The 25,652-nt window shown below is 45.7% G+C and overlaps 1 protein-coding gene and 1 long non-coding RNA gene across 3 annotated transcripts in view; one reads left to right on the top strand and one right to left on the bottom strand.

The window, feature by feature from the left end:
• Positions 1 to 11,528, bottom strand: part of LOC144312128 (uncharacterized) — a 52,025-nt gene extending 40,497 nt beyond the window's left edge. For both annotated transcript variants that reach the window (XR_013377568.1, XR_013377569.1), the window contains exon 1: positions 11,398 to 11,528. This is a non-coding gene — a long non-coding RNA (uncharacterized LOC144312128). The remainder of the gene's footprint in view (positions 1 to 11,397) is intronic.
• Positions 11,529 to 11,731: 203 nt separating this feature from the next.
• The window catches only part of KCNK1 (potassium two pore domain channel subfamily K member 1), a 42,797-nt gene continuing 28,876 nt past the window's right edge, over positions 11,732 to 25,652 (top strand). The window contains exon 1 of the mRNA XM_077894476.1: positions 11,732 to 12,144. Coding sequence (XP_077750602.1) covers positions 11,790 to 12,144 — 355 coding nt within the window. The 5' untranslated portion in view covers positions 11,732 to 11,789. The remainder of the gene's footprint in view (positions 12,145 to 25,652) is intronic.

The raw sequence follows: 25,652 nt of genomic DNA, 5'->3' as shown, positions 1-25,652 counted from the left end.
TTCCTGCCATCTTCCTGGGAAATATTTGACATCTGTGTGGGTGTCCCATCCAGCAACCAATATCTGTATGTTTTTGACTTTCTTTATGCCAATAATCTACCTCTACTAAACTTCAGTCACTCTCTTCCATTGTAAAGCCAAAACTGTCACTCTCTAGAATGTTCCATAGATGAATGTTAATTTGGATAACCCACCATTCTGACTTCCATCTCCCCCAGAATTTGCCAAGATCTAAACTTGTATAGACAACTGCCTAGTGGGACATGTTCCCTTGCATACCTGAGGAGTAACTTGGACTCAACTTGTCCTAAACTGAAATCATGAACTTCTCTTGCAAACCTTATCCTTCTCTCAACTTCAGTTAATGGTGCCACCACCATTTCTTCCCACAAGCCAGAAACCTGATGCCCTTGTTCCACCTACACCCATGTATCCACTCAGTCCAACCCCAAATCCTGGAGACTTCTCAAGTCTTTATGCCCATCTGCTCACATTCATTCATTCATTCATTTTCATTTCCATGAACTTCCACTATGTGCCAGATTCTGTTCTAGATGCTGAGGCTACAGAACAGGCAGTGATCCCTGCCCTTACTGCATTTACCCATGGAGGTAAATTGCCATCATTCATTTTCTGGAACATTCCTTCCCAATCCAGTGGTTCCATGGAATCTACTCCTGCTATACTCTGGACCATTCTTTACATTGCAAAGTGGATATTTTGAAATGCAAATTCTTATGCTGAAAACCCTTCCTTGGAGTCCATGAAAAAGACCTATATTCCTAATCTGCCCTGCAAGGTCCTGTGTAATCTGGGCCCACCACCTTTATAGCCTCTTTTCCCCCTAGTTCCAAACTCTCCCTCAGTCCCACTTCTTTCTTTTAGTTAATCCCAATCATCTTTCAGTTCAGCCTAAATAGCAGGGTTCAGGGAAGCCTTTCTGATTCCCATATTCAGACAGACTTCCCTGTTACTTGCCTCATATTCCCTGCATGTATATCTGCCATATAGTTCCTCTCTCTTCATATTTAGTTAATGTTTGGCTCTCTCATTTGAATATTTCTTTAAGACAAGAAACATTTTGTTCACTATTACATTCTCTGAGCCTAGCACAAGTCTTGTTTTTCAATCTCTATTTGTTAAATGAAGCAATAAATAAGTGAATGAACCATCCAACACTTGCTTTTCTCTCTTTCTTTGTCAACTTCTATGCTATGGATCACAGTCATACCTACTTCCTCTGGGACCATTCTTTTTTTTTATAATAAATTTATATTTATTGGTGTTCAATTTGCCAACATACAGAATAACACCCAGTGCTCATCCCATCAAGTGCCCCCCTCAGTGCCCGTCACCCATTCACCCCCACCCCCTGCCCTCCTACTCTTCCACCACTCCTAGTTCATTTCCCAGAGTTAGGAGTCTTCATGTTCTGTCTCCCTTTCTGATATTTCCCTCACATTTCTTCTCCCTTCCCTTATATTCCCTTTCACTATTATTTATATTCCCCAAATGAATGAGAACATACACTTTTTGTCCTTCTCCGATTGACTTACTTCACTCAGCATAATACCCTCCAGTTCCAACCACATTGAAGCAAATGGTGGGTATTTGTCGTTTCTAATGGCTGAGTAATATTCCATTGTATACATAAACCACATCTTCTTTATCCATTCATCTTTCGATGGACACTGAGGCTCCTTCCACAGTTTGGCTATTGTGGACATTGCTGCTATAAACATCGGGGTGCAGGTGTCCTGGCGTTTCATTGCATCTGTATCTTTGGGGTAAATCCCCAGCAGTGCAATTGCTGGGTCATAGGGCAGGTATATTTTTAACTCTTTGAGGAACCTCCACACAGTTTTCCAGAGTGGCTGCACCGGTTCACATTTCTGGGACCATTCTTTATCAAGTGTCTTCTTTCTTCTCCTGCTTTATACCCCACTTTTCTACTGGCTCCTTCCCGGCAGTACACAATCATGCTCAAGTCTCTGTTGTCTTAAGCACACAACATGTCCACACAACAACCGTCCCCAGCCCCATCCCATATCCCCATTAATCACTCCCTTTCCATCCCTCAGTCTAGCTGGAGCTAATGTTCTGGGCTTATGGTCTTCACTTCTCACCTCACTCTTCTTAACAGCAGCTAGTATCTGCCAGGCCCTCTAGAACTTCACTGGATGGGGTTTCCCACAGCTCCTTGATGGTCACATTTCACCCTTCACCTGTGTATCCCCTTGCAGCCTCCAACCTCTAGAGTATTTTCCTGGTTAATTTCTCTCCTCCTTGGCTTACAGATTACCACTCCCCCCTGGTTTTCTTCCTGCTCTACTCCCCACATCCTTTCTTGATTGTTTCCGATGTCTTTTGGTCAAAGTTTCTCTCGTCTTAAAATAATAGATAACATTCTATATGTTTCTCTAACTCTGTTCTTTCTCGTCCCTTTACATCGTCAAACATTTTGGGGGCACTGTCTTATCTGGCTACTTTTGCTTGCACATTCTCTACTTATTGCTCAATTTACACAATCTCCCTCTGCCTCTCTCTTTTCACTGAAGTCTTGCTCTTCTGTCTTCTCCTTTCTTATTTTTCACACAGGCAGTTTTCTTCTCTTGTACCTGATCCCTTTAGCCCCAGCACCCACTGCTGCCTGAGAAACCCTACCGGGTTCTCAGATAATTGCAATGAATCTGGTTGGTAGACAGACAATCATTGGTTTGACCAGCTTTGGTTCAAGCTCTATGCTTAGTCCAATCAGTCATGTTAGGGGTAGGGTCATGGCCATAGTCCTGCTCCTAGGATCTGTAAGTGTGTTGTGTTGTGTCGTATTTCAAAGGTGATGTGCAGGGCAAATATTCAAAGATGAACTAGTGGGACATGTTTTTTATTCAGTGAATTGAATTGAAGTTCAATTCAATGTATATGGAAAACCCTAGAATCCAATAGAACAAAATTATCCCCCAAATAAATCACTTCCCTGTCTGGGGCCCCTCAAGCAGTTCCTTGTGCTAAGAATAGCTTCCTCGCATTGAAAGCAATGACAAATACTTAGTACATAAGCACAGGGTGGTTGACCATGGTTCTAAAAACATTTCTCACTAAACAAATTTTTCATGCCTGGGAAAAATGTAATCATTGTGATTATTTATTAATCAAACAATCAAAAGTATTTATGGTACATTCATCATATGAAAAAATTGTACCAAGTACTATCAAGGTTACAAAGAACTAAGAGATGCAGGGATTTTTCCTGAGAGTCTACACTGTCATAGGGAGACAAAGCATCTATGGTTGATACTTGAACAATGCTGGGGTTGGGGGCACCAATCTCCCATGCAGCTGCAAATCTGCAAATAACTTCTGACTCTCCCAAAATTTAACCACCAATAGCTGACTACTGACCAGAAGTCTTACTGATAACATAGTCAGTTAACATACATTTTATATGTCCTATGTGTCATACACTGTATTCTTATAATAAAGCTACAGAAAATATTAAGAAAATCATAAGGAAAATATATTTACAGTACTGCATTGTATAGAAAAAAAACATACATAAGTTGACCTAGGAAGTTCAAACCCATGTTGTTCAAGGGTCAACTGCACTCATAAAAATAATGACACTGGAAGGGGTATGTTAGGGACCTGGACACGCAAACAGATAATGTATGTAGATGAATTCAGAGGGAAGAGAGATAGGGTTTTGTGCATTTAGTTTTTTTTTAAAGATTTATTTATTTGAGAGAGAGAAAGAGAGAGGGAGAGGGAGAGGGAGAGGGAGAGGGAGAGAGAGAGAGAGAGAGAGAGAGAGAGAGAGAGAGAATGAGCAGGGGGGAGGAGCAGACAGAGAGGGAAAGAAAATCCCAAGCCAACTCTGCACTGAGCTGATGATGCTCTGCTCCACCTCATGACCTGAGCTGCAACCATGAGTCAGACACTTAAGGAACTACACTACCGGGCACCCCTAGTTTGGTAGTTTAAAAAGGTGGCCTAAATGGTAGCTCTGGATGAGGTCTTGCAATACAGGAAGGTTTAAGTGGAAGTGGCATGTGATACGGGAGGAATTAAACTATACTAGGATGGAGAGGAGGTACTACTAAAGCAAACTCAGAAGTTTACAGACTTCATTTGGAGTCCTGGACCTAAAGTTTGGGGGGGTTTGGTGGGGCAATCTCAGTCTTTTTCTGTCTGAGTAGGTAGGTTCTTGAAAAGGTAAACCACTGACCTCAAGAATAAAGCCACTCTGCTGGAAAGCTTCCCGGAAGACACTTGGTGCCCCAGGTGCAAACACAATAGCTTATGAAGTGCATTGTGCCAAGCCATCAAAGAGCTTGCTGGCCAGGGGCTGTCACTTAGGGGGAGCACTGATGAGAGCCAACATCCAGGCTGGACCACTCCAGGAGGGAAAAAAAATTGCCCAACACTTCTTTCTCTCTCTTTTCCAGTATTAGGGCCATAATCTCCCACACCATAACCATCTGAAATCATGGAATAACAAAGACTGGGGGAGCCCATTTCAGATTGCTGAGACACATGACCTGGTTTTGGAGAGCGTAATCGCTGAGTTAACTGTGAGGTGACCACAGCTCAGATCAGCAGGAGCTCAGAGGCAGGGGACAGTGGGGGAGGTAAGTGTGCTGCTGGGGGTCCTTTCCAACATGCATGGCAGGGTAGAGCAGTGGATGTCATCAGAATACTCTCTACAGTGGCTCTTCTTTTAACTAAAAAAAATTTTTTTTTTTTAAGTTTCAGCGTCTCCCCCTTCTATTCAATCTCTTGCTTCCATCTTTCTCCCCTTTCCTTCCTTATTTCTGGCACCCATAAATAAAAAGTGAGCAGGGATCGATTATGCTTTAGCACTCACAGGTAACATGTGATCGGAGGCCTGCTTAAGAGACAGAGCTGAGAGCAGGGAAATTAGGAACATTGTTCAGGCCAGGGTGGACAGTGTGTCACAGGTGTGCGTAGGCAGGAGGACCTGAAGGGGAGTCATCTGCTGCTTGCTACTCCACCACCAGACCCACCCACGGGCTGAACCTGATCTGCGTTTCTCACATGGTGGACCACAGTAAGTGGACGTGGCAACACCCTTTGTCAAAGACAACAGAGAAGCCAGGGGGCTGGGCACCGCCAGGAGTTAGCGGCTCAAGGCTGGAGCAGGTTGGGATTCCTGGCTAGGAATCCACAATTTTCGGAGGCACCTCAGGGTAATTTTGTGTTTTACTTGTTCCACACCTGTCCTCCCCATACACCTGACCTTGTAGACGCTACAACTGCAAGATCTCAGATTTGTTAAGAACCTTAATAGGCTAAGTGCCCTCCATTGTATCTTTCTAATTTGCGATTGTTTGCCTTCTGCTTGAACCTCATGGCTGGAGCTCATTGTTTCTAGAGGCAGCTCATTCCGTTGGCAGTCCAGTCATAATTAGAACGTTCTCTCTTACAGGAATTTCTAAATCCTATACCTTGTATCTTTCACCCGTTAGTCCTAGCTTTGCCCTTGGAAGACACGCAAAATAAATTTGCCTATTTTTTCTCTGCATGTAGCCATCACATCATCCTAAATTTTCTTTCTTCAAGGCAAATGCCTGGAATACCCCTGCCATTTCTCTAAGCTGAGTTTCCAGACCCATCATCAGCCAGGTATATCTCATGGGGGTATGGGCCATGTCACTGAGATTCCTTGTACTGAGCACCCTCACCCCACAGACTGTCCAACACTCTCCAGAAGTTAAAGATGTCAACTTCAAAGACCCACATTAGGGATACAGTTTGTTGGCTGGTGGGATAGCTTCAGCTCACTCTTAAGGACTGCATTCCTACTGCCAACCCAAATGCCAACATTTTAAAAAATTATGATAAAATATACATAACACAAAATTTACTATCATGGCTATTTTTAAGTTTGCGTTCAGTTGCACCAAAAGCACATTCATATTATTTTGTACAACCACCACCATCCATCTCCAGTATTTTTTATCTTGCAAAATTGAAACTCTGTCCATCCCTATTAGACACTAACTCCCCACTTCCCTTTCTTCTCAGCCCCTGGCAACCACAATTCATTCAAACTTGAGTTTGACTACTCTAAATATCTTATGTAAGTGGAATCATACAGGTTTTACCCTTTGCAATTGGCTTATTTTGCTTAAGACAATATCCTCAAGTTCATAGTATAGCATGCGTCAGAATTGCATTATTTTTTAAGGCTGAAAAATACTCCATTGTATTTTTGTAAGGTGTAAGATTTTTGTAAGATGCAAACTTCCATCATTGTAAGTTTATACTACATTTTGCTTACCCATTCAGCTATTGGTGGACACTTGGGTGCTTCCTCCCCTTGACTATTGTCAATAATGCTGTGAACATGGGTGCACAAATGCCTCTTAGAGTTCCTGCTTTCAACTCTTTGGGGGTATAAAGCCAGAAAAGGAATTACAAACGCTAATATTTTGTCCTTGCTGCTGATTGGCTGGGTTTCCCTAACACTGTGTTTGTGAATTTCACTTTTAGAAAGTGAACGACTTTCCTATAGAGCTACAATCTCTACAAATTGTTCTCATCATCTCAACCTGTTGAGAGAATTAAGCCTAGTCACATAAACTGCGTGTCATTGATGTCTTATTATCATACAGCACAATAGTGATCATTTACATCATTATCTCTCTGTCTGATTAACTTGCAAGGCTCTGTGCCAGTGCAAGATTTGTTTTTCACAAAGCTTGATCACTTGTCTCCAAATTATGTCAATTAACGTGAACACCAATGCAGAAAACAGCCCCACTGCCTCTCACACCCACTGCATCCCCTCCCATCCCACCCTTGCTCCCTTCTTGTGAATCTCCACCCTTTCCTCTGAGTTTTCTTCCATATTCCTTTTTTTTTCCCTGAGTTTTCTTCCATATTCCTCCACCCTTTCCTCTGAGTTTTTCTTCCATATTCCCTCCCATCCCACCCTTGCTCCCTTCTTGTGAATCTCCACCCTTTCCTCTGAGTTTTCTTCCATATTCCTTTTTTTTTTTTTTCTGAGAAATACATGGGATGATCTCTGTCATGCTGAGGCAGGTATAGGGTGGCAGAGATGTCAGTTCCAGTTTGCATGGTCACAAGAGGGAAGTAGCCAGCCCACAGAAGTCCTAGACCTGACATTGCTGAGATTGCTAACTTCCCTGAAGACAGGTGAGCGACATGTCCAGAGCAGTGGGCTGAGAAGAGGAAGGGAGGCAGCCAACCTCTATTCTCAAGATTCAGGTCAACTATGAGAGCCAAAACCACAGAAATACTTGTGTTCTTTAGCCCACCCACCTCCAGGCTCCACTCAACAGATCTCACCTTGCTGGGCAACACCTACGTCTGGTCCCTACCAGACCACTCCTATCATATTTCCAATTTCTACCATAGTCTGATGGTAACATATGATTTAAAAGTATTTGGGAGAAGAAACCATACCTATTCTCCTAAAGCTGTTTGGAAAGATAGAAAGAGATGGAGTACTTCCAAATTCGTTCTATGAGGCCAGCATCACCTTAATTCCAAAACCAGACAAAGACCCCACCAAAAAGGAGAATTACAGACCAATATCCCTGATGAACATGGATGCAAAAATTCTCAACAAGATACTGGCCAATAGGATCCAACAGTACATTAAAAAAATTATTCACCATGACCAAGTAGGATTTATCCCTGGGACACAAGGCTTGTTCAACACCTGTAAAACAATCAATGTGATTCATCATATCAGCAAGAGAAAAACCAAGAACCATATGATCCTCTCATTGGATGCAGAGAAAGCATTTGACAAAATACAGCATCCATTCCTGATCAAAACTCTTCAGAGTGTAGGGATAGAGGGAACATTCCTCGACATCTTAAAAGCCATCTATGAAAAGCCCACAGCAAATATCATTCTCAATGGGGAAGCACTGGGAGCCTTTCCCCTAAGATCAGGAACAAGACAGGGATGTCCACTCTCACCACTGCTGTTCAACATAGTACTGGAAGTCCTAGCCTCAGCAATCAGACAACAAAAAGACATTAAAGGCATTCAAATTGGCAAAGAAGTCAAACTCTCCCTCTTCGCCGATGACATGATACTCTACATAGAAAACCCAAAAGTCTCCACCCCAAGATTGCTAGAACTCATACAGCAATTTGGTAGCGTGTCAGGATACAAAATCAATGCCCAGAAATCGGTGGCATTTCTATACACTAACAATGAGACTGAAGAAAGAGAAATTAAGGAGTCAATCCCATTTACAATTGCACCCAAAAGCATAAGATACCTAGGAATAAACCTAACCAAAGATGTAAAGGATCTATACCCTCAAAACTATAGAACACTTCTGAAAGAAATTGAGGAAGACACAAAGAGATGGAAAAATATTCCATGCTCATGGATTGGCAGAATTAATATTGTGAAAATGTCAATGTTACCCAGGGCAATATACACGTTTAATGCAATCCCTATCAAAATACCATGGACTTTCTTCAGAGAGTTAGAACAAATTATTTTAAGATTTGTGTGGAATCAGAAAAGACCCCGAATAGCCAGGGGAATTTTAAAAAAGAAAACCATATCTGGGGGCATCTCAATGCCAGATTTCAGGTTGTACTACAAAGCTGTGGTCATCAAGACAGTGTGGTACTGGCACAAAAACAGACACATAGATCAGTGGAACAGAATAGAGAATCCAGAAGTGGACCCTCAACTTTATGGGCAACTAATATTCGATAAAGGAGGAAAGACTATCCATTGGAAGAAAGACAGTCTCTTCAATAAATGGTGCTGGGAAAATTGGACATCCACATGCAGAAGAATGAAACTAGACCACTCTCTTTCACCATACACAAAGATAAACTCAAAATGGATGAAAGATCTAAATGTGAGACAAGATTCCATCAAAATCCTAGAGAAGAACACAGGCAACACCCTTTTTGAACTCGGCCATAGTAACTTCTTGCAAGATACATCCACGAAGGCAAAAGAAACAAAAGCAAAAATGAACTATTGGGACTTCATCAAGATAAGAAGCTTTTGCACAGCAAAGGATACAGTCAACAAAACTCAAAGACAACCTACAGAATGGGAGAAGGTATTTGCAAATGACATATCAGATAAAGGGCTAGTTTCCAAGATCTATAAAGAACTTATTAAACTCAACACCAAAGAAACAAACAATCCAATCATGAAATGGGCAAAAGACATGAAGAGAAATCTCACAGAGGAAGACATAGACATGGCCAACATGCACATGAGAAAATGCTCTGCATCACTTGCCATCAGGGAAATACAAATCAAAACCACAATGAGATACCACCTCACACCAGTGAGAATGGGGAAAATTAACAAGGCAGGAAACAACAAATGTTGGAGAGGATGTGGAGAAAAGGGAACCCTCTTACACTATTGGTGGGAATGTGAACTGGTGCAGCCACTCTGGAAAACTGTGTGGAGGTTCTTCAAACAGTTAAAAATATACCTGCCCTACGACCCAGCAATTGCACTGTTGGGGATTTACCCCAAAGATACAGATGCAATGAAACGCCGGGACACCTGCACCCCGATGTTTATAGCAGCAATGGCCACGATAGCCAAACTGTGGAAGGAGCCTCGGTGTCCATCGAAAGATGAATGGATAAAGAAGATGTGGTTTATGTATACAATGGAATATTACTCAGCTATTAGAAATGACAAATACCCACCATTTGCTTCAACGTGGATGGAACTGGAGGGTATTATGCTGAGTGAAGTAAGCCAGTCGGAGAAGGACAAACATTATATGTTCTCATTCATGTGGGGAATATAAATAATAGTGAAAGGGAATATAAGGGAAGGGGGAAGAAATGTGTGGGAAATATCAGAAAGGGAGACAGAACGTAAAGACTGCTAACTCTGGGAAACGAACTAGGGGTGGTAGAAGGGGAGGAGGGCGGGGGGTGGGAGTGAATGGGTGACAGGCACTGGGGGTTATTCTGTATGTTAGTAAATTGAACACCAATAAAAAATAAAAAAATAAAAAAAAAGTATTTGGGATCCCTGGCCTAGTTGTAATATGGACCTAGGGCAGAGGTCTAAGTCAGAGAAGTGAAATTCGGGAGACAATGACAAATTCATCTGAAGAAACCTTGTAATGATGATTTGTAAAGTTCAGCATAATCTAGATGCATGCTGCTCTGGGTATCTGTCAGTGTACAAACAGCTATCTGAAAACCTGATGGTTGAAAATAGCAACTGTGTTATATCTCATGAGTCAGGTCAGGCTCAGCTGGGAGAATCTCAAATATGTAAAATATTTGTATTTTGTATTGTAAAATAGAACTGTATCTGCCTAATCTACTGCATAGGAAAAAAACATTTCTGCAGAAAATTATAAAATTATAAAAATGTACTAGAAATAAAAGTCACCTATGTACTCCACTATCACTCAAAGACAACTGTTGGGAGCCAGTTTATGTATTTGAGATTCTAGACGTAAGACTGTGTATCTTCAATAAGTAAGATCAAGTATGCTTCAGCAGGCTTCAAATACATCTTTAATAGCTACATGATATCCACGCTGTAGAGATAACATAATTTATCAAACCATTCCCCTACTTGGAGCATTTTGATTGTTCCTGACTCTTATCTTCATAATACGTGCACACATATGTGTCGCCTGTATATAATATACGTGTACTATTTATGAATAGCCTTGTCTATAAATCTTTGCCTGATGATTTTTTCTTAGGACACATCATGGAGTCAGAGTACAGAAACACCTCAAGGTTCTGGAAATGTATTGCCAAATTGCCTTTCCAAAAGGGTGCACTGGTTTTTACTCTCACCCACAGTCAAGTGGTGACACTGACGCTGTCACCTTAAAAAGAACACTCGGGAAAGCTCAGTTTCTCCTGTTAACTTTGCTTCCCTCTTCATTTTAAAAAGCGAGAGTTCAGAAATGTGACTTTTCTCAAACTCTCCTTTGCTCTCAGATTCTTGAGTGGGAGGAGGCTTCTATGCCCCAACCCCGAGGTTTTGATATTTTCACCATCATCATTGGCACCAGATGGCTCGAGCCTTGGCCAACAAGGCAGACGAAGGAAAGCATCCTAGCGCTCGCTATTTTGCCATACAGGCTGTGGAGGTTAAGAAGAAATAGGTGGGACCTAGGTGGGCAGCAGGTGTAGCGGGCACCGGGCGGAGGCTTGGACAGGCAGCGCACCGCCCCCCGGGCCGGGCCGTCACACCCCGCCCGCGGCCCGCCGGGCCGGGCTGCAGCTCCCGGGAGGGCAGCGCGTGTCTGCGGCGGCGGGCGGGGGTCCGGGCACCCGCGCGCCGCGCCCACCCCGCGGGCCCCGCGCCCAGCCCCGGCGCTCGGGCCAAGTTTGCCACGCGGTCTCGGCCGACTCCCGGGTTACCTGAGCCGCCGACCACGTCAGCGCCACATCACCGGGGCCGTTTCTATTGCGGGGAAACAGGAAAAGAAGGAAGGAAAACCTCCCCCGGGCGAGCCAATCGCAGGCAGACGGCGCCGCCGGGGAGCGTCGAGGGCGCGCGTGGGGGCGGGGGCGGGGCCGGGGCGGGGCGGGGGCGGGGCCGAGGGCCGGAGGGGCGGGGCCGGGGCGGGGCCGAGGGCCGGCGGGGCGGGGCGGGGCCGGGCCGTGGGCGGGGCCGGGGCGGGGCCGAGGGCCGGCGGGGCGGGGCCGGGGCGGGGCCGAGGGCCGGCGGGGCGGCGGGCCGCGCTCGGGCCGGTCTGCGGCGTGGGCCTGGGCTGTGGCGGCGGCGGCGGCGGCGGCGGCGGCGGGGGAAGATGCTGCAGTCCCTGGCCGGCAGCTCGTGCGTGCGCCTGGTGGAGCGGCACCGCTCGGCCTGGTGCTTCGGCTTCCTGGTGCTCGGCTACCTGCTCTACCTGGTGTTCGGCGCCGTAGTCTTCTCGTCGGTGGAGCTGCCCTACGAGGACCTGCTGCGCCAGGAGCTGCGCAAGCTGAAGCGGCGCTTCCTGGAGGAGCACGAGTGCCTGTCGGAGCAGCAGCTCGAGCAGTTCTTGGGCCGCGTGCTGGAGGCCAGCAACTACGGCGTGTCGGTGCTCAGCAACGCCTCGGGCAACTGGAACTGGGACTTCACCTCCGCGCTCTTCTTCGCCAGCACCGTGCTGTCCACCACAGGTAGAGGCCCGCCGCCGAGGGCCACCCCGGCCGCTCTGCCCCGGCCCCGCCCCCGGCCCCGGCCCCCCCCGCTCCGGCCGCCCGGGCCCCTCGGCCCCCCCAGCCTCCCCAGCCCCCCCCCCCCCCGCGGCGCGCACAGCCCGCGGAGCCGGAAGCCGGCGGGGTGGCCACGGAGCGCGCCTTGGGTGTTGCGGCCGGTAACTCCCGGGAAGTGGTCCCTAAAGGCTCCGGCCTGGGTGGCCGCTCGGGCTCCACGGGCTGCGTCCCCGTTTCGCGGTACCCAGCGCCGACTGTCCGGTCGGCATCTGGAGCATCCCGGCCGCCCCGCGGTTGCTTCGGGTGCGCCCACCTTCCTCCCTGACCCCGTCCCGCAGGGCCGAGGCTGCGCCGAAGGGTCACCTTCCCGAGGGTGCCCTCCCTTTTGGTGATGCATAGATTTCTCGGCTCTTTGCTGTTTTGGGGGCGGTGGTAGGGGCAGCCGAGTGACATCACTGTGCTCTTGGCAGGTGACCTCTGTCCGAGCAGACCGGCGGATCTGGTTTCTTTTCAGAATTGGAGGAAGGCTGAGGGAAGGGAGCATCCGATTGCCTCTGATCTGGCAAAATGGGGGCACCCTGATTCAGCAGTTTTTTCAACTTCAGGTGTGCAAGGCCACCCTTAAACTTCGCAGGGACACTTCACCGCACTACTTAGCCCGCAGGAAGCTCACGAATAGGAGGAGCGTCCTCGGGTGAAAGCGCAGGCCGGCGAGTGCCCCAGGGCGCCCTTCCTTTGCCGGATTAGATGAATGAAGGCTGAATTTCCCCAGCGGCTAAGTGGGGCACTCACACTTGGTTGGAGATAGTTATAAGTTGATACTTGAACCCTGGAAAGTATCTCAAAGAACCTTCAGCGAAGTCCCCTTTTTATCCAGAAGATCAAATCTTTGAACAATCCATCTTGGCTTGAACAAGGTCACACACTTACTAGTTACCAGGGTAGTCCTGGAATTTGGGCCGCTGTGATCCCTGCCAGGAAGACTGTACCCGCCCCACCCCCACCTCCCTAGCAGGTGAATCAACTTTGTGTGACAACAGTTCTTTCTTCACTCCACCCCCTCTGCACCTCCCAGGGTTGTTTGCACTCCCTTTGGGCTAAACCCAGTGGATTGTTTTGGTTATAAGTGGTACTGAGTAATAGTCCACTTTCAGTATAGATCCTGTGAAAACAATGATTTAGAAGTCTGGGGTGCGGTACTAAATTGGAGTAAACAGAATATGAGCTTGCGTTATGATATTGTAGAAACTATGTTAAACTTGGCGCTAAACAAACAGGACTTGCTGGCTTTTCAATTCTGCCGACATCAGTCTTTAAGTTTTATTTTGACAAGTGCTACTTCCATGGTCTTTAGGGAGCTGGGATCCGGGGATCATTTAGAAGTCACCATGCTTTTCCTTTGAAGTACATTTGTCCTAAATTGAGAATCATTCATCCTCTGCGGAACTGAGTGTTTTCACCCAGCTACAGAAGCTCCACAATTGGGTCACAATGTTGAGGAAACCTTGTGAAGAGTAATTATCACTTTAGTGTTTTCATAGTGGTATTTTAAAGGCAACAGGATAAGAATATTGTGAGGAAAAGAATGTGTTTGCTTTTGCTGGGTGGGATTTTCCATGACTGACACTGCTCTGCCGAATCTTGTGATATGCAGCCAATTAAACCTCAAAAATATGAGTTTATATCATGACTAAAGAGTTACTTCCCAGGTTCTCTCTCCTACCTTTTTTTTAAGGTAGGAAAACTGCAGTTCCGGTTAAAAAAGAAAGAAGTGGGATTAGATGTCTTATTATTGGTATTCAGATTACATTTAGTTCCTAAGAAAGTCTGTATTCATGTAAAACAAGAGTTCATTTAGGAAATCGGTACAAGGGGCACTTAAGGATAAACTAGATAAAAAAAATGTGCCGCTTGGTTTGTACAGTTAGCAAATCAATGAATTCTTGTCATGGATAGAATTGACTTTATCAGTTCAATTAGAGTTCCAGTAAGCTTCAGAATTCTCTAGATCAAAGATGCTCTTCTACTGGTTTTGTGTGGACCCACGATCTAATACATTGGGATGTTCCCTGTGGTATCAACGCACTGGTGTTGTGGCAGGGGGTCAGACAATTTGTCAATGAAGCTAGTCTGCTTCAGTACTAGAAACATAGTTTCTGGGAAAATATCAGACAACTTGAAGTGGAATTGTGGTTCATGCTTCTCTTTCAGGGAGATGTAAGACATGCTGTGGTTTGGTTGAATTCTTCTAGCACTGTGGATGGCAAATCACTGATCTAGTTGTTACCCTGGCTTGGTAACGGTGGGTGTTAAAGAGTTGCTGTTCTTGGTAGAAATCATGGTAATACAGTGAATGTGCTCATGGACGAATCTTCTCATCTCGGAAAGGACAAGTTCCCATTTCTGTGAGGAGCCAGGCAAAGTCTTCATGATCTCTTTGGAAGGAGACTTAGGTCAGTGATTCAGGGATGTTGTCTTCAATCTCTGCTCTGCCAAGGACTCTGAATTATTTCGAACAACCGACCATCTCTTTACTTCTCTTGGATTAAAAAAAAAAAAAAAAGGTACAGGAACACCTACCTGGGGACTGTATGGGAGTGGAAGGGAAGAGTGTAGTACACTTTTACCTTTTCAGAGGGAAGGGCTGTATAAAGATAAAAGGCATTATAGACTGAGGTATTTCCCACATAACTTTTATACTGTGATTTTTTTTCAAAGATTAAGGAATGTCTAGGTGAGACTAAGGAAGTAAGAAATAATTAAAAACAATTTGTCATGTCTGTTTACTGTAAGTTTGCTTCTTTATTCAACCCCCTAACACACTAATGTTTGGTAAAAATACAGTTTCGTGGGCGGTTGACTATAAGGCTGCCATTTCCTTTTGCTGCATTGTAAATGCGGGTCCGAAAAATGGCTTGAGTCCGGTTGCTGTCAGCTGCAAGCCTGTTGCCTTGCATCAGGACACCGCCTGATCCCTTTTTACGCAGAGAGATTTTAAACCTTATTTGAAATGCTCAGAGGGGCACTTGGGTGGCTTCATTGGTTCAGTGTCCAACTGTTGATCTCAGCTCAGGTCTGGATCTCAAGGTCGTGAGTTCAAGCCCCACATTGGACTCTACTCTGGGTGTAGAACCAAATCAGTGAATGAATGAATGAATGAATGCTCAGAAAAGGAACTTGATTTGGTTTGTTTTACAGTGGCCTTTGATCTAGTCAGGCAGGGAGCTGCTACAGCATTGGCTGTTTACAGGAAGACAAGGTGGGAGAAGGCAATGGGGGTGCCAGGTTGAACTTTAGTTTTCAAACTGTAGGAGAAATGGGTTATTGTTAACAACAAATCCATATTGAGCTTTTGCAAGCTAAGAACGGTGGGCAAATGATGGCTTCTGGGCCAAATCTAACTCACCACCTGTTTTTGTGCAGCCCAAGCTAAGAACAGTATTCCTATTTTCAGATGGCTGAAAAGAAATCAAAAGAAAAGTAATATTTGTGGACACATGAGAGTTTCACAAAAACCAAATTTTAGTGTCCATAGAAAGTTTGTGTTGGTGGACACAGCCATTTGATCTTGTGTCACGTATGGCTACTTCCCCACTACCATGGCAAAGTTGAGTATTTGTGATAGAACCCATGCATGTCCACAAAACCTAAACGTTTAATGCTTGGCCTTTTGCAGAAAATAATTTGCCAAACCCTGCTCTAGAATGAGACTTAGAAGGAACTCTTAAGTTTCTCTGAGGAGGGCTAAGGGCTGTGCTTCCTTTTGGAAAACTTTCTAGAAGTCCCATCAGCATCTGAGACTATCTGGTGCTGTTTTTTCAGTGGTATGCAGTATTTAAATTAGTTGCTACCACCCCAGCCACTTCCAAAGCAAATGATTGTTTATCAAAGAATGTCACTAGTTTCTGGTCAAATTTGTGACACTGCCTCTTTTTTTTTTTTTTTTTTTTAATGCTGACAAAGCCACACCTCACATTAGAATTACCCCATCTCACATGTGTGGTAAATGCTGTATTATACCTGAAACAGAAATGCCAACGAGGAAAGAAATTCCTCCAGAAACAGACAAGCAGACTATCAGCTGGAAGAGATCTGAAATCCCACCGCGTGCTGAAGGTTACACTCTTTATTCACAGGAGAGCCTTTGGTCTTGACTTTGAGCCTTTATGTTTGGTTCTAACAAATTCAATAATCTGGGTTAGAAGCCTCTAGCAAATTGAAGAAGGAAAGGCACAGCTATGGGCAAGCCTAAGTGAAAGGTCATGAAAAGAGAAATAGTTTAAAAATCAGAAAAATAAAGTGGTATTTTTACAGGGAAACTTTTATTGAACTCGCTATGTATACCATCTCAAGTGTCATTATCCTCACTCTAGAGGCTAAAACTAAAATTTTGGTTGAGTGACCTTACCTAGGTCACAAAACTAGAAGTGTGGCCTTGATTTGAATCCAGACATGTCTGGGTTAAGAGCTTAAAATCTGCATAGGGTTGAGGCAGGGGAAGTGGTTATGGGCTGAATGTGGCTCCAGAGTTCATGTGATGAAGTCCTAACCCCTATACTTTTAAATGGGACTATTTATTTGGAGACAGGACCTTTAAAGAAGTGATAAAGTTTTAAATGAGGACACAATGAGAAGGTACCATGTGCAAGTCAAGGAAAGAGGCCTCAGAAGACAGCAGCCCTGCCAACACCTTGATCCTGAACTTCCAGCCTCCAGCTGTTATTCGAGTCACCCAGTCTGTGCTACTTTTTTTATGCAGCCCTAGCGAACTAACACAGAAGTACTGTTTTGTGTGGTTTGTGTGTGTGTGTGTGTGTGTGTGTGTGTGTTTTAGTTGCACTGACAGAACAAACAAAAAACAAACATAGGAGCACAAGAAACAGGACTTTTACATGTTGGCCATTGCAACCTACAACTTCATATGCATGAATAAGACGTCATTATTTTAGAGCACAGTAGAGTAATAGATATCCTAAAGAATCAAGAATAATACTTTCAATATGCCTCCATTTAAGAAGATGGAGAAATGTGTAATGGATCCTAGAAACATTTCCACCCAGTAATGGAAAAGGAGTATGTACTTGTGCTCACTGTGCAAACCCATCCCTGTCTATAAAACATCCATTCTTTAGCATTTTGAAGGGTTTTTTTTTCAGATCTATAAATTTGCTGTTATCTATGCCTATTTTATGACCCTTGGAACATACTGTTGAGATTATAAATGACAATAACGTGAAAGAAATTACGTGTTTGCTTTTATGACTTAACTGTAAATCTTGTCAAGAATATCATTTTCTGTTGTACCAGTAACCTAGTGGAAAGTCTGGTGCCTTTCAGGACAAGTTGTTTTATGGCACCACTCCTTGGACTGCTGTTGGCGGGGAGAGCATCTGCCGTCTGTAGCACAGAAGAGGACTCTAAGCTTAGAGCGTGTGAAATTGCTGGTGCTTGATTGTTTTGACAAATACAGCGATTTCATGTGGTTCAACTTACTATGAGTCCATTTTGGGGACAGAGAGACTGTCTATATCATACCCCCTCTTTGGCATGGAATTGCACTGTGCTAGATTTCATTCTCAAGAGACATCATTCGATCCCAACTGTAGCCAAATCCATGGACTACTGAAGTGTTTAACTTCTCTGCTGACTCTGCCATGATCACCGGATCTGTTACCAGTGGGAGATAAGGGTTGTCTCTATCAAAAAGCAGGCAACTGTGGGGGTGTCCTCTAGACTTCCATGATGCTTCTGTCTCCCACACCCAGTTTGTGCTCTGACTTCTTTATTCATTCATTCTAGGTGGACTCCTTGTCCTCAGAGGTGGTGGCAGTTCTCTGTGGGTACAGGACTATGCCCCTGACCCAAGATCAAAGTGAAGGACAAGATGAAGGGGGATTTAGAGCCAGAGGAGGTACAGCTGAAAGGACTGTGATCCTGTCCCTGGGCATGAATCAGACCAGCAGTCTTGCATTTTGTGGTTGTATCCATGTTTCTATTCCTTAATCTGTAAAACAGAATCAGTTCTTATATCAGAGAGATTAATTGGGCTGTGTTTGACATCAGCAGTGTTTCCTCACTGGCTATCCATTGGGTCCCCTGGCTAAGGTTGACTTGCTTTGTGAAGTGAAAGCCAGCATTCTGAATCCTGCTTAGATTCACATATCGGTACCTGGTGATGAGCTTTAGGCAGAAAGCTCCTCAGTAACTCAGTGACCCAGGTAATGCGAAGTCAACATGAGCATGGTTGGTGGGTGCAGAGCAGAGCCAGCAAAAACATGCAATAAAAACTAGTTCTTATTTCTCTGCTGGTAGTCAGTGGATTGCATGTCAGAAATAAGAAGTGAAGCTTAGACTTGTCAAATTGGTGTGTTTTACACCTGAAAGTCATGTAATGTATTTCAACTAGAAGGAAGGAAGGAAGGAAGGTAGGTTGGTTGAAGCCTATTATGATGTTTGTCCCTTGTTACTGCTGCAGTGGTACAGGGACCCAAGTTAAGCTGTTTACTCAAAGTGACACCTTAGCCCCCTCTCCACTCAGCATTATGGAAGCCTCTTGTTGTTTATTCAGGCTCTGGTCAGAGTCTGCAACACAGTCTGAAGGAGACCTTCCATCCACGGTGCAGGGAGGATGTGAGGAGGGGAGGTTGGAGAGGTGCCCATATCCTGGGGAAAGAGCGCTGCCTTGGCCAGATGACCTGGGTACCTATGGGCCTGGGCCTCTGCTCCTGTCTTCCCACACCCATGTGCCCTTTGTTCCTGCCCTTTCTCCTCTGCCTGCTGGTTCCCAGGACATGTTGTGTACCACTTTCTATTGGAATATTCCATTCTTCTGTTGCAGCACTTACCACCTTGGGCGGAAATGATGTGTTTTCATGTGTGTTTCCCCAAAAACGTGGTCTGGAGAATGAGCACTGTCTCAGCCTCATGTTGCATTCCTGGCGCTCAGTAGGTCCTCCCTGAGTGCAAAGGAAGGCACGTTTCTTCCCATGTCTGAGTCTATCTCCTCCTCTGTAAAAGGAGGAGATTTCTAAAGATGTTACCCATTTTCAAGAGGCCTAAGATATCATTTCATTGTCTTAAGGAAATAGACCCATGTTACTTAAATGAGTTCTGTAGTCATTTACTTACAGACAATTCTGAGTGTCTCACATACACTCAGTATACTGTGGAAGGCCCTAAGTGACCCAAAGAGAGGAGAGAGGCTTGCATTCTCGAGCAAGTATTTATTGAGCACTTAGGCTCACCAGGTACTGTTCCAGGCACTTAGGGATCTTGCCTTCCTGGATGTCTACCTGATAGGAGGAAGGAGATACTGTGAAATAAGATGATTAAGTGGGAGATAACCCAAAATACACATGGGTCTCTGTCTGGTGGTTCCTGGCACAGAGCTCCTAAAACCTTTCTAAGTTCCTGAGTCTTGTTCTACCAGCAACTCTGCCTGTGGTCCGGGATGGTGGCTAGTCACCAGATGAGAAGCCTGGAACTTTGACCCCTACCCTCATCATCCAGAGAGGGGACAGGGGCTGGAAAGGCAGTTAACTGTCTGTTACATCATCATGAGGAAGCCTCCGTAGATATCCCAATAGCACAGGATCCCAATGGCACGGGGTTCAGGGAGCTTCTAGGTTGGTGAACACATCCATACCCCAACTCCACAGGGACAGAAGCTTGTGCTCTGAGGACCCTCCCAGCCTCACCATCTATTACATCCTTTCCTGATGAACAGTGAGCTAGCAGACAGACTGTTTTCCTGAGCTCTGTGAGCTGCTGTAGCAAATTAGTTGATCCTGAGGCAGGGATCTTGGGAACTCGGATTTATGGCTGCGAAGTTAGAAGTACAGCTGATGGCCTGGCCTGGTGTCTGCAGCAGGGGAGTCTTGTGGGATTGAGCCCTTCCCCTGCGGGATCTGACGCCATCTCCAAGTAGGTAGTGTCAGAGCGGGGTTGCATTGCAGGACACCAGCTGCTGTTGCAGAAAAGTGCTCGTTTGAGGAGAAAAACCTCTGCATGTTTGGGGACTGGAAGTGTCAGAAGTGTTGTGTTTTGTGTGAGGAGTGAAAGAGACCCAGGAAGAGCACAGGAGGTACACAGAGCTGAGGAAAAGGCACAGCACTTGGGGCAGGATGGATGGCTAAGGAGACCTGCCATCTGCAGCAGGGGGAGCCATGGAAGTGAGAGTGTGTGTCAGTGTGGACTTGGGCATGGGGTGGGGGCTAGGACTGTGGTCTTTGCTAAGCAAGTCACAAAAGGCCTTACTGACAAAATGGCATTGGCGTCCGGCTCCCGAGGAGGTGGGAGTGCATCATCCAGCTATCGGGGAGGGCGGGGGGAGCTGTTCTAGAATCAAGTCCCCACATTGGAGATGCTGCTAGAAGGCCACTGGCTGGTGCTGAGTAAGACAGCACATGATGAGGGCAAGGAGGAGGGAAGGGGGCAGGTGGGGTGGGATGTCTGAGGCCACTGCAAAGCTTTGGGCTTTTCTCTGCATGAAGTAGAGAGCCCTGGGAGAGTTTGAGCAGAAAGGTAGTGTGATCCGGCTGACTGGTCTACCAGGTTCACTCAGGCTGCTGTTGCAGGGCAAGGGTGGAAGCCCACGGCCCAAATTGGGACGTTTTCGAGAACCGGATGAGGCCGTGGGTAGCTTCTAGAGCAGGTGGTGGAAGTAGGTGGTGAGAGGTGGTTAGATTTCTGATACAAATGGATGGTGGACCCAACAGGAGTTGCTGATGGATTGGATATGAGGTGTTGGAAAAACATAATCAAGAATGACTCCAGCTTTTTTGATCTGAGCCCCACCTGGAGGCAGAGAAGGCAGAGGAAGTGTCGGGTTTTGGGTGGAGCGTCTGGAGCTTAGTGATGGGCCTGTCAGACTTGAGGTTCTACTGAGTGTTTGAGGTCCGCAGGAGGCTGCACTGCATTCACCCCGTGTGGCATTACCAGGGCCCGTCTTGCCCTGTAACAGCGTGCTGTGATTTCAAGTTACATCCCATGCATCATTATACGACTGCAGAGATGAAGAAAGCTTTTGAGGGGTGATATCTGAACTTGGCCTTGAAAGAGAAATAGTGTGGCCATAGGTAGAGAAGGAAAAGGTGTTCCAGGGGGAGCATATGAATCCTCTGGGCTAAGTTACCATTTGATAAATACGTTTAACAGTAGTATTTTACTTCAACTTCTAGGCTAAGAAAGAGTATCTAAACTGTAATATTGTTTTCTAAATTAATACTATGTGAGTCTGTATAGAAAACTGGGGGGTGAGGAAGAAGGATTTGCTTTTTTTTTTTTTTAATTTAACAGTAGGGGGGCACCTGGGTGGCTCAGTCGGCTAAACACCTGCCTTCAGCTCAGGTCATGATCTCGGGGTCCTGGGACCGAGCCCCAAGTCGGGCTCCCTGCTTGGCTAAGAGTCTGCTTCTCCCTCTGCCCCTAACCCTGCTCCTGCTCTCTCTCCCTCTGTCTCTCAAATAAAAATAAATAAAATCTTTGAAAAAAATTTGACAACAAGATATTTAGTATTTGACATAAATGGTCAATTTAGAAGTTATGTTGCATGTATAGTCCAAAGAACAATAATAGATAAACATCTTCAGTGCATTTTTTAGAAGCAGCTAACATTAAATAATTTGCCAAGGAATCAACGTGGGTCTTTTCTGTTTTTAGGAAGTAAATAAGAAAAATAAATTCTTTCTCTCCCATGAGGGATCCATCTAACCACTTTAAAAGGTTGATAGATCAGCTTCAAATAAATGCATTTACAGGTTGTAACATATGGTGAAATTATCATGTGACTCTCCAAACCACCGGAGTAATTTTCATTTCTCCTGCTTGTTTTTAAGTTACTGTTTGAAATGGTAATAAGAATTACTATTTGAAATGATCCCATTTGAATAACATGGCTCCCAGCTAATCATTGATGATCTGAGGTGTGCCTTTTTGTTTCCAAATACCGTATTTTTGATGTCTCCCGAGCTTGTGATCAACAGGAGGGAAAGCCGAATGTTTGAAACCAGAACTGAAAGGTTAAAACACTCTTGTAGCTAAAATTCTTTAAATGTTTGAACACTGGTTACCGAGGCATTCAATTATTTAAACACTGTGGTTAGGGGGATTAAGTTAATTCAAGGCTCTGGGGAGGCTGCCCTGCCTCTGCCTCCCTGTCACAGGGCCTCACCTAGTTCTCAGCTGGGCAAGGAGAGACCCATGTCAGGACCTACCTGCCACCCAGGCCCTGGGACATGAGCCCCGCCCACGGGCAGCCTGCACAGATGCACCGCTCGGCAGGAGGGTGCGGATGCGACCCACGCTTTCACACCCCAAACAGCAGGGAGGAGCGCTGCTGTGTGGACAAGCAATCTGTCATCTGCTAGGTTGGGCCCATCATGTGCTTCCCCGCCTCTGCAACCCTGCAATGCATCTTAGGTTTAAAAATTGAACCAACAAAGGTGGAAAGAAAGAGAGCAAAACTAAAATTACCAAAACAACCACAATGACAACAACAACAACAACAAAAACTCTGCTATTGATAGTTTCTGGACCGGGAGCTAAATCCACATTTATTCTTCGAGCATCTCTGGCTGAACACCTGTTATTTGTGAAGGTAATCAGAAGGAGGCTGAAAAGACACATTTGTACCTGAACCTGCTCATCCAGGTTGCCTCCTTCATGTCACTCCTGGCTTCATCTTGTGTGTTGATGTGTGCTGGTCATCATCTCTTGCCTGGCGAGGCTGTGTCCCCTTACCCAGGGTTAGCGGGGCAGTATATGTATGGGAAGTTGCTTCTGCCCACTGGCTTCCCCTCCTCAGTGTCCCAGCACCCTCACCCCCCACCCATAACTGGGCACAGGGATGGATTTTCCCTCAGGAGCCAGGGAGTGCAGTTGTCAAGTACAACTGCCATGATATCAGACTGAATTAATAATTAGTATTCAAAAGTACAGCCTGATTGAGGGAAAAGTGAGAAAAACCGTGAATTCTTTTTGGGAGGAACGTTTACTTTCCGATATACTGAGCAACCCTACATAGATCACTGAGAAATGTTTGTCAGGGAACTTTAAGAAATTAGGCCTAAGGGGTGAGTGAAGGGTGGTGGACATAAGAGGCTCAATAGCATTGATCTATAGACTTCAGTGGGGGGTTCTGGGTTCTCTTCTGGCAAGTCATTAGCAACAAAAATTCACTGATAAGGTCGCCAGAGCGACCTTGAGTTGTTGCATCTCAATTCGATGAAAGGACTAAGAAAGATTCTCCTCCAGCTCTGAGCTTCTATGGCCCTAGTCTCTGGAAGGTTGACTGAGTGAGTACTTGTCTATCCTGTCCCCAAAGTGTGGGGACATATAAGAAATGCTTAAGCCCTGACCTTGAGAAGTCTGTGGTCCAGCGGGAGAGACTGAAGTATAAAACTGTGGAGAGGGCAGCCCGGGTAGTTCGGTGGTTTAGTGCCTGCCTTTGGTCCAGGGCCTGATCCTGGAGACCTGGGATCAAGTCCCACATCGGGCTCCCGGTGCATGGAGCCTGCTTCTCCTTCTGCCTGTGTCTCTGCCTCTCTCTCTCTCTGTGTGTCTCTCATGAATAAATAAATAAAAAAAAAAATCTTTAAAAAAAAATAAAACTGTGGAGAGCTGCCTGCTGAATTGAGTGGGGCCCTGAATCCAGCCGTAGGATTTTGAGGGGGTGACCAGGATGGGCTGACATGTGGAGGTGACTAGAGGTGAACAAACAGCATGGGCGCACAGTTTGGGTGGCGAGAAGGAAGGAGGACAGTTGAGGCAAGGGACATAATGCTCAGCATGGACAGAGTGAGAGTCTAGCCTGACCACAGAGTGTGAGGATCCCAGCCTCACCAGGTCCAGAACTGCTTGGCCAGGGGCAGACAAGAGGCTTAGAGGTGGGGGCTGACGGTGGTGTCAACTGTGGGAAGCAGAGTTTGCACTTAACTCTGTGGGCAGTAGGGAGCCATGGATGTTCCTGAAGGGCACCATGACACATGGTCTGGCTTGTAGCCTGACTAAAAACAGGAAAAGCTGGAGTCTGGCAACATGGCTCTGAGGCTTTGGCTGTCACTCAGACACAAGGTGCCTTGTGCCAAACTCCCAAAAGGGCCACTAGCATGAGAAGACAGAGTTGCAGGGATGAGGTGGGGAGAGCCATGGGAAGACCTCACACGGCGTGCCTAGGTGGACATAAGTGGGACCTCCTCAGCCCTGGGGCACCGTGGGATAAGGGAGGTTATCCTGGGTCCTCGAGGATACCAAGAGTTTCCCAGCCTGTACGCCAAACCCCACCCCAAGGCCTTGCTGAGAAGCCAAGTTGGTGCCGTAAACAGGAATGTGAGGTCTTTCCGGATGTGTATGTGGCAGGGAGCAAGCTACAGTTCTGTGCTCCTTCACCTGCTCACATGCGCAGTTAGCCAGACCCAGACTTCAAGTGTGCTTCTAGGGGACATGGGGAGCTGGCCCCCCCCCACCCCAGATTCTCACAGATTCAGCCATAAGATGATGAAGAAGCTCTTGAGACTGTGGCTGTAAATGGTTTTTGTAATTAGGATCTCAGTTACAAATGGGCATTTTTAAATAGTTTGAGAAAGTTCTAAGTAGAATAGCCATTCCCTATATCATGTTATTTTTCTTTTTGTAAAAATTTTATTTATTCATGAGGGACACACACAGAGAGAGGCAGACTCCCTGTAGGGATCTCAACGCAGGACTAGATCTCAGGACCCCAGGATCACGACCTGAGCCAAAGGCAGACGCTAAACTGCTGAGCTCAGGCGTCCCTGGGTCAGACATGCCCCCAGTCCCCCAGTGCTCCTCGGTCATGTGCACCCTCAGAGCAATTAAGAGCCCCATAGAAGACTGATATGTAGCCGCTTGCAGCAAGTGCGCTTTGGTATTTCCAAAAGACTTACTTGAAACAGAGCAGATTGACTATTATCCCTATAGTAATGTTACCTTTACTTCCATTCTAACATGCTTTCTTGAAAAGTAAGAGACCTGGCCCTGAGAATCATGTATCCACAGTCTGATTAGTAATCAGTGATTCTAATAAGCATGATGGTTATTGATTATCAGACTGCTTCCCATTGCCACCAAATGGTGGGGTTCTGACAACATTGGGGCATACCCACGAGAGTGAGCCCCTCACCAGATAGCTAGGGTTTGTGTAGCTGTTGTGGGGAGGGGGGGAGGCTGAGAACCAGGGCTCTCGGGCACACAGTTCAATTAGATCTGCCTGATTTTATTTCCTCTTAATGATAGGACTTCAAGCTCCATAGTTATCAGCTTAGAAGCTAAAATAAAATAAGTCTGGCTGTGCCCTACACCTTGAGAAGGTACTTGAGCTCAGCATTGAATTTAATTGATTGATTGTTTGCAGGGTGGTTTTGAAAGCCGTTCTGTACGAGTATGATAAAGTCACCCACCATCATCTGGCTGCTCTGTGTGTTTTAAGAGGTGGCACGTATTGGGGTATATGT

The sequence above is a fragment of the Canis aureus genome, chromosome 4 (genome assembly GCF_053574225.1).
Source record: "Canis aureus isolate CA01 chromosome 4, VMU_Caureus_v.1.0, whole genome shotgun sequence".
Taxonomy (NCBI): Eukaryota; Metazoa; Chordata; class Mammalia; order Carnivora; family Canidae; genus Canis; species Canis aureus.
This window is presented reverse-complemented; position numbering and strand designations above follow the sequence as displayed.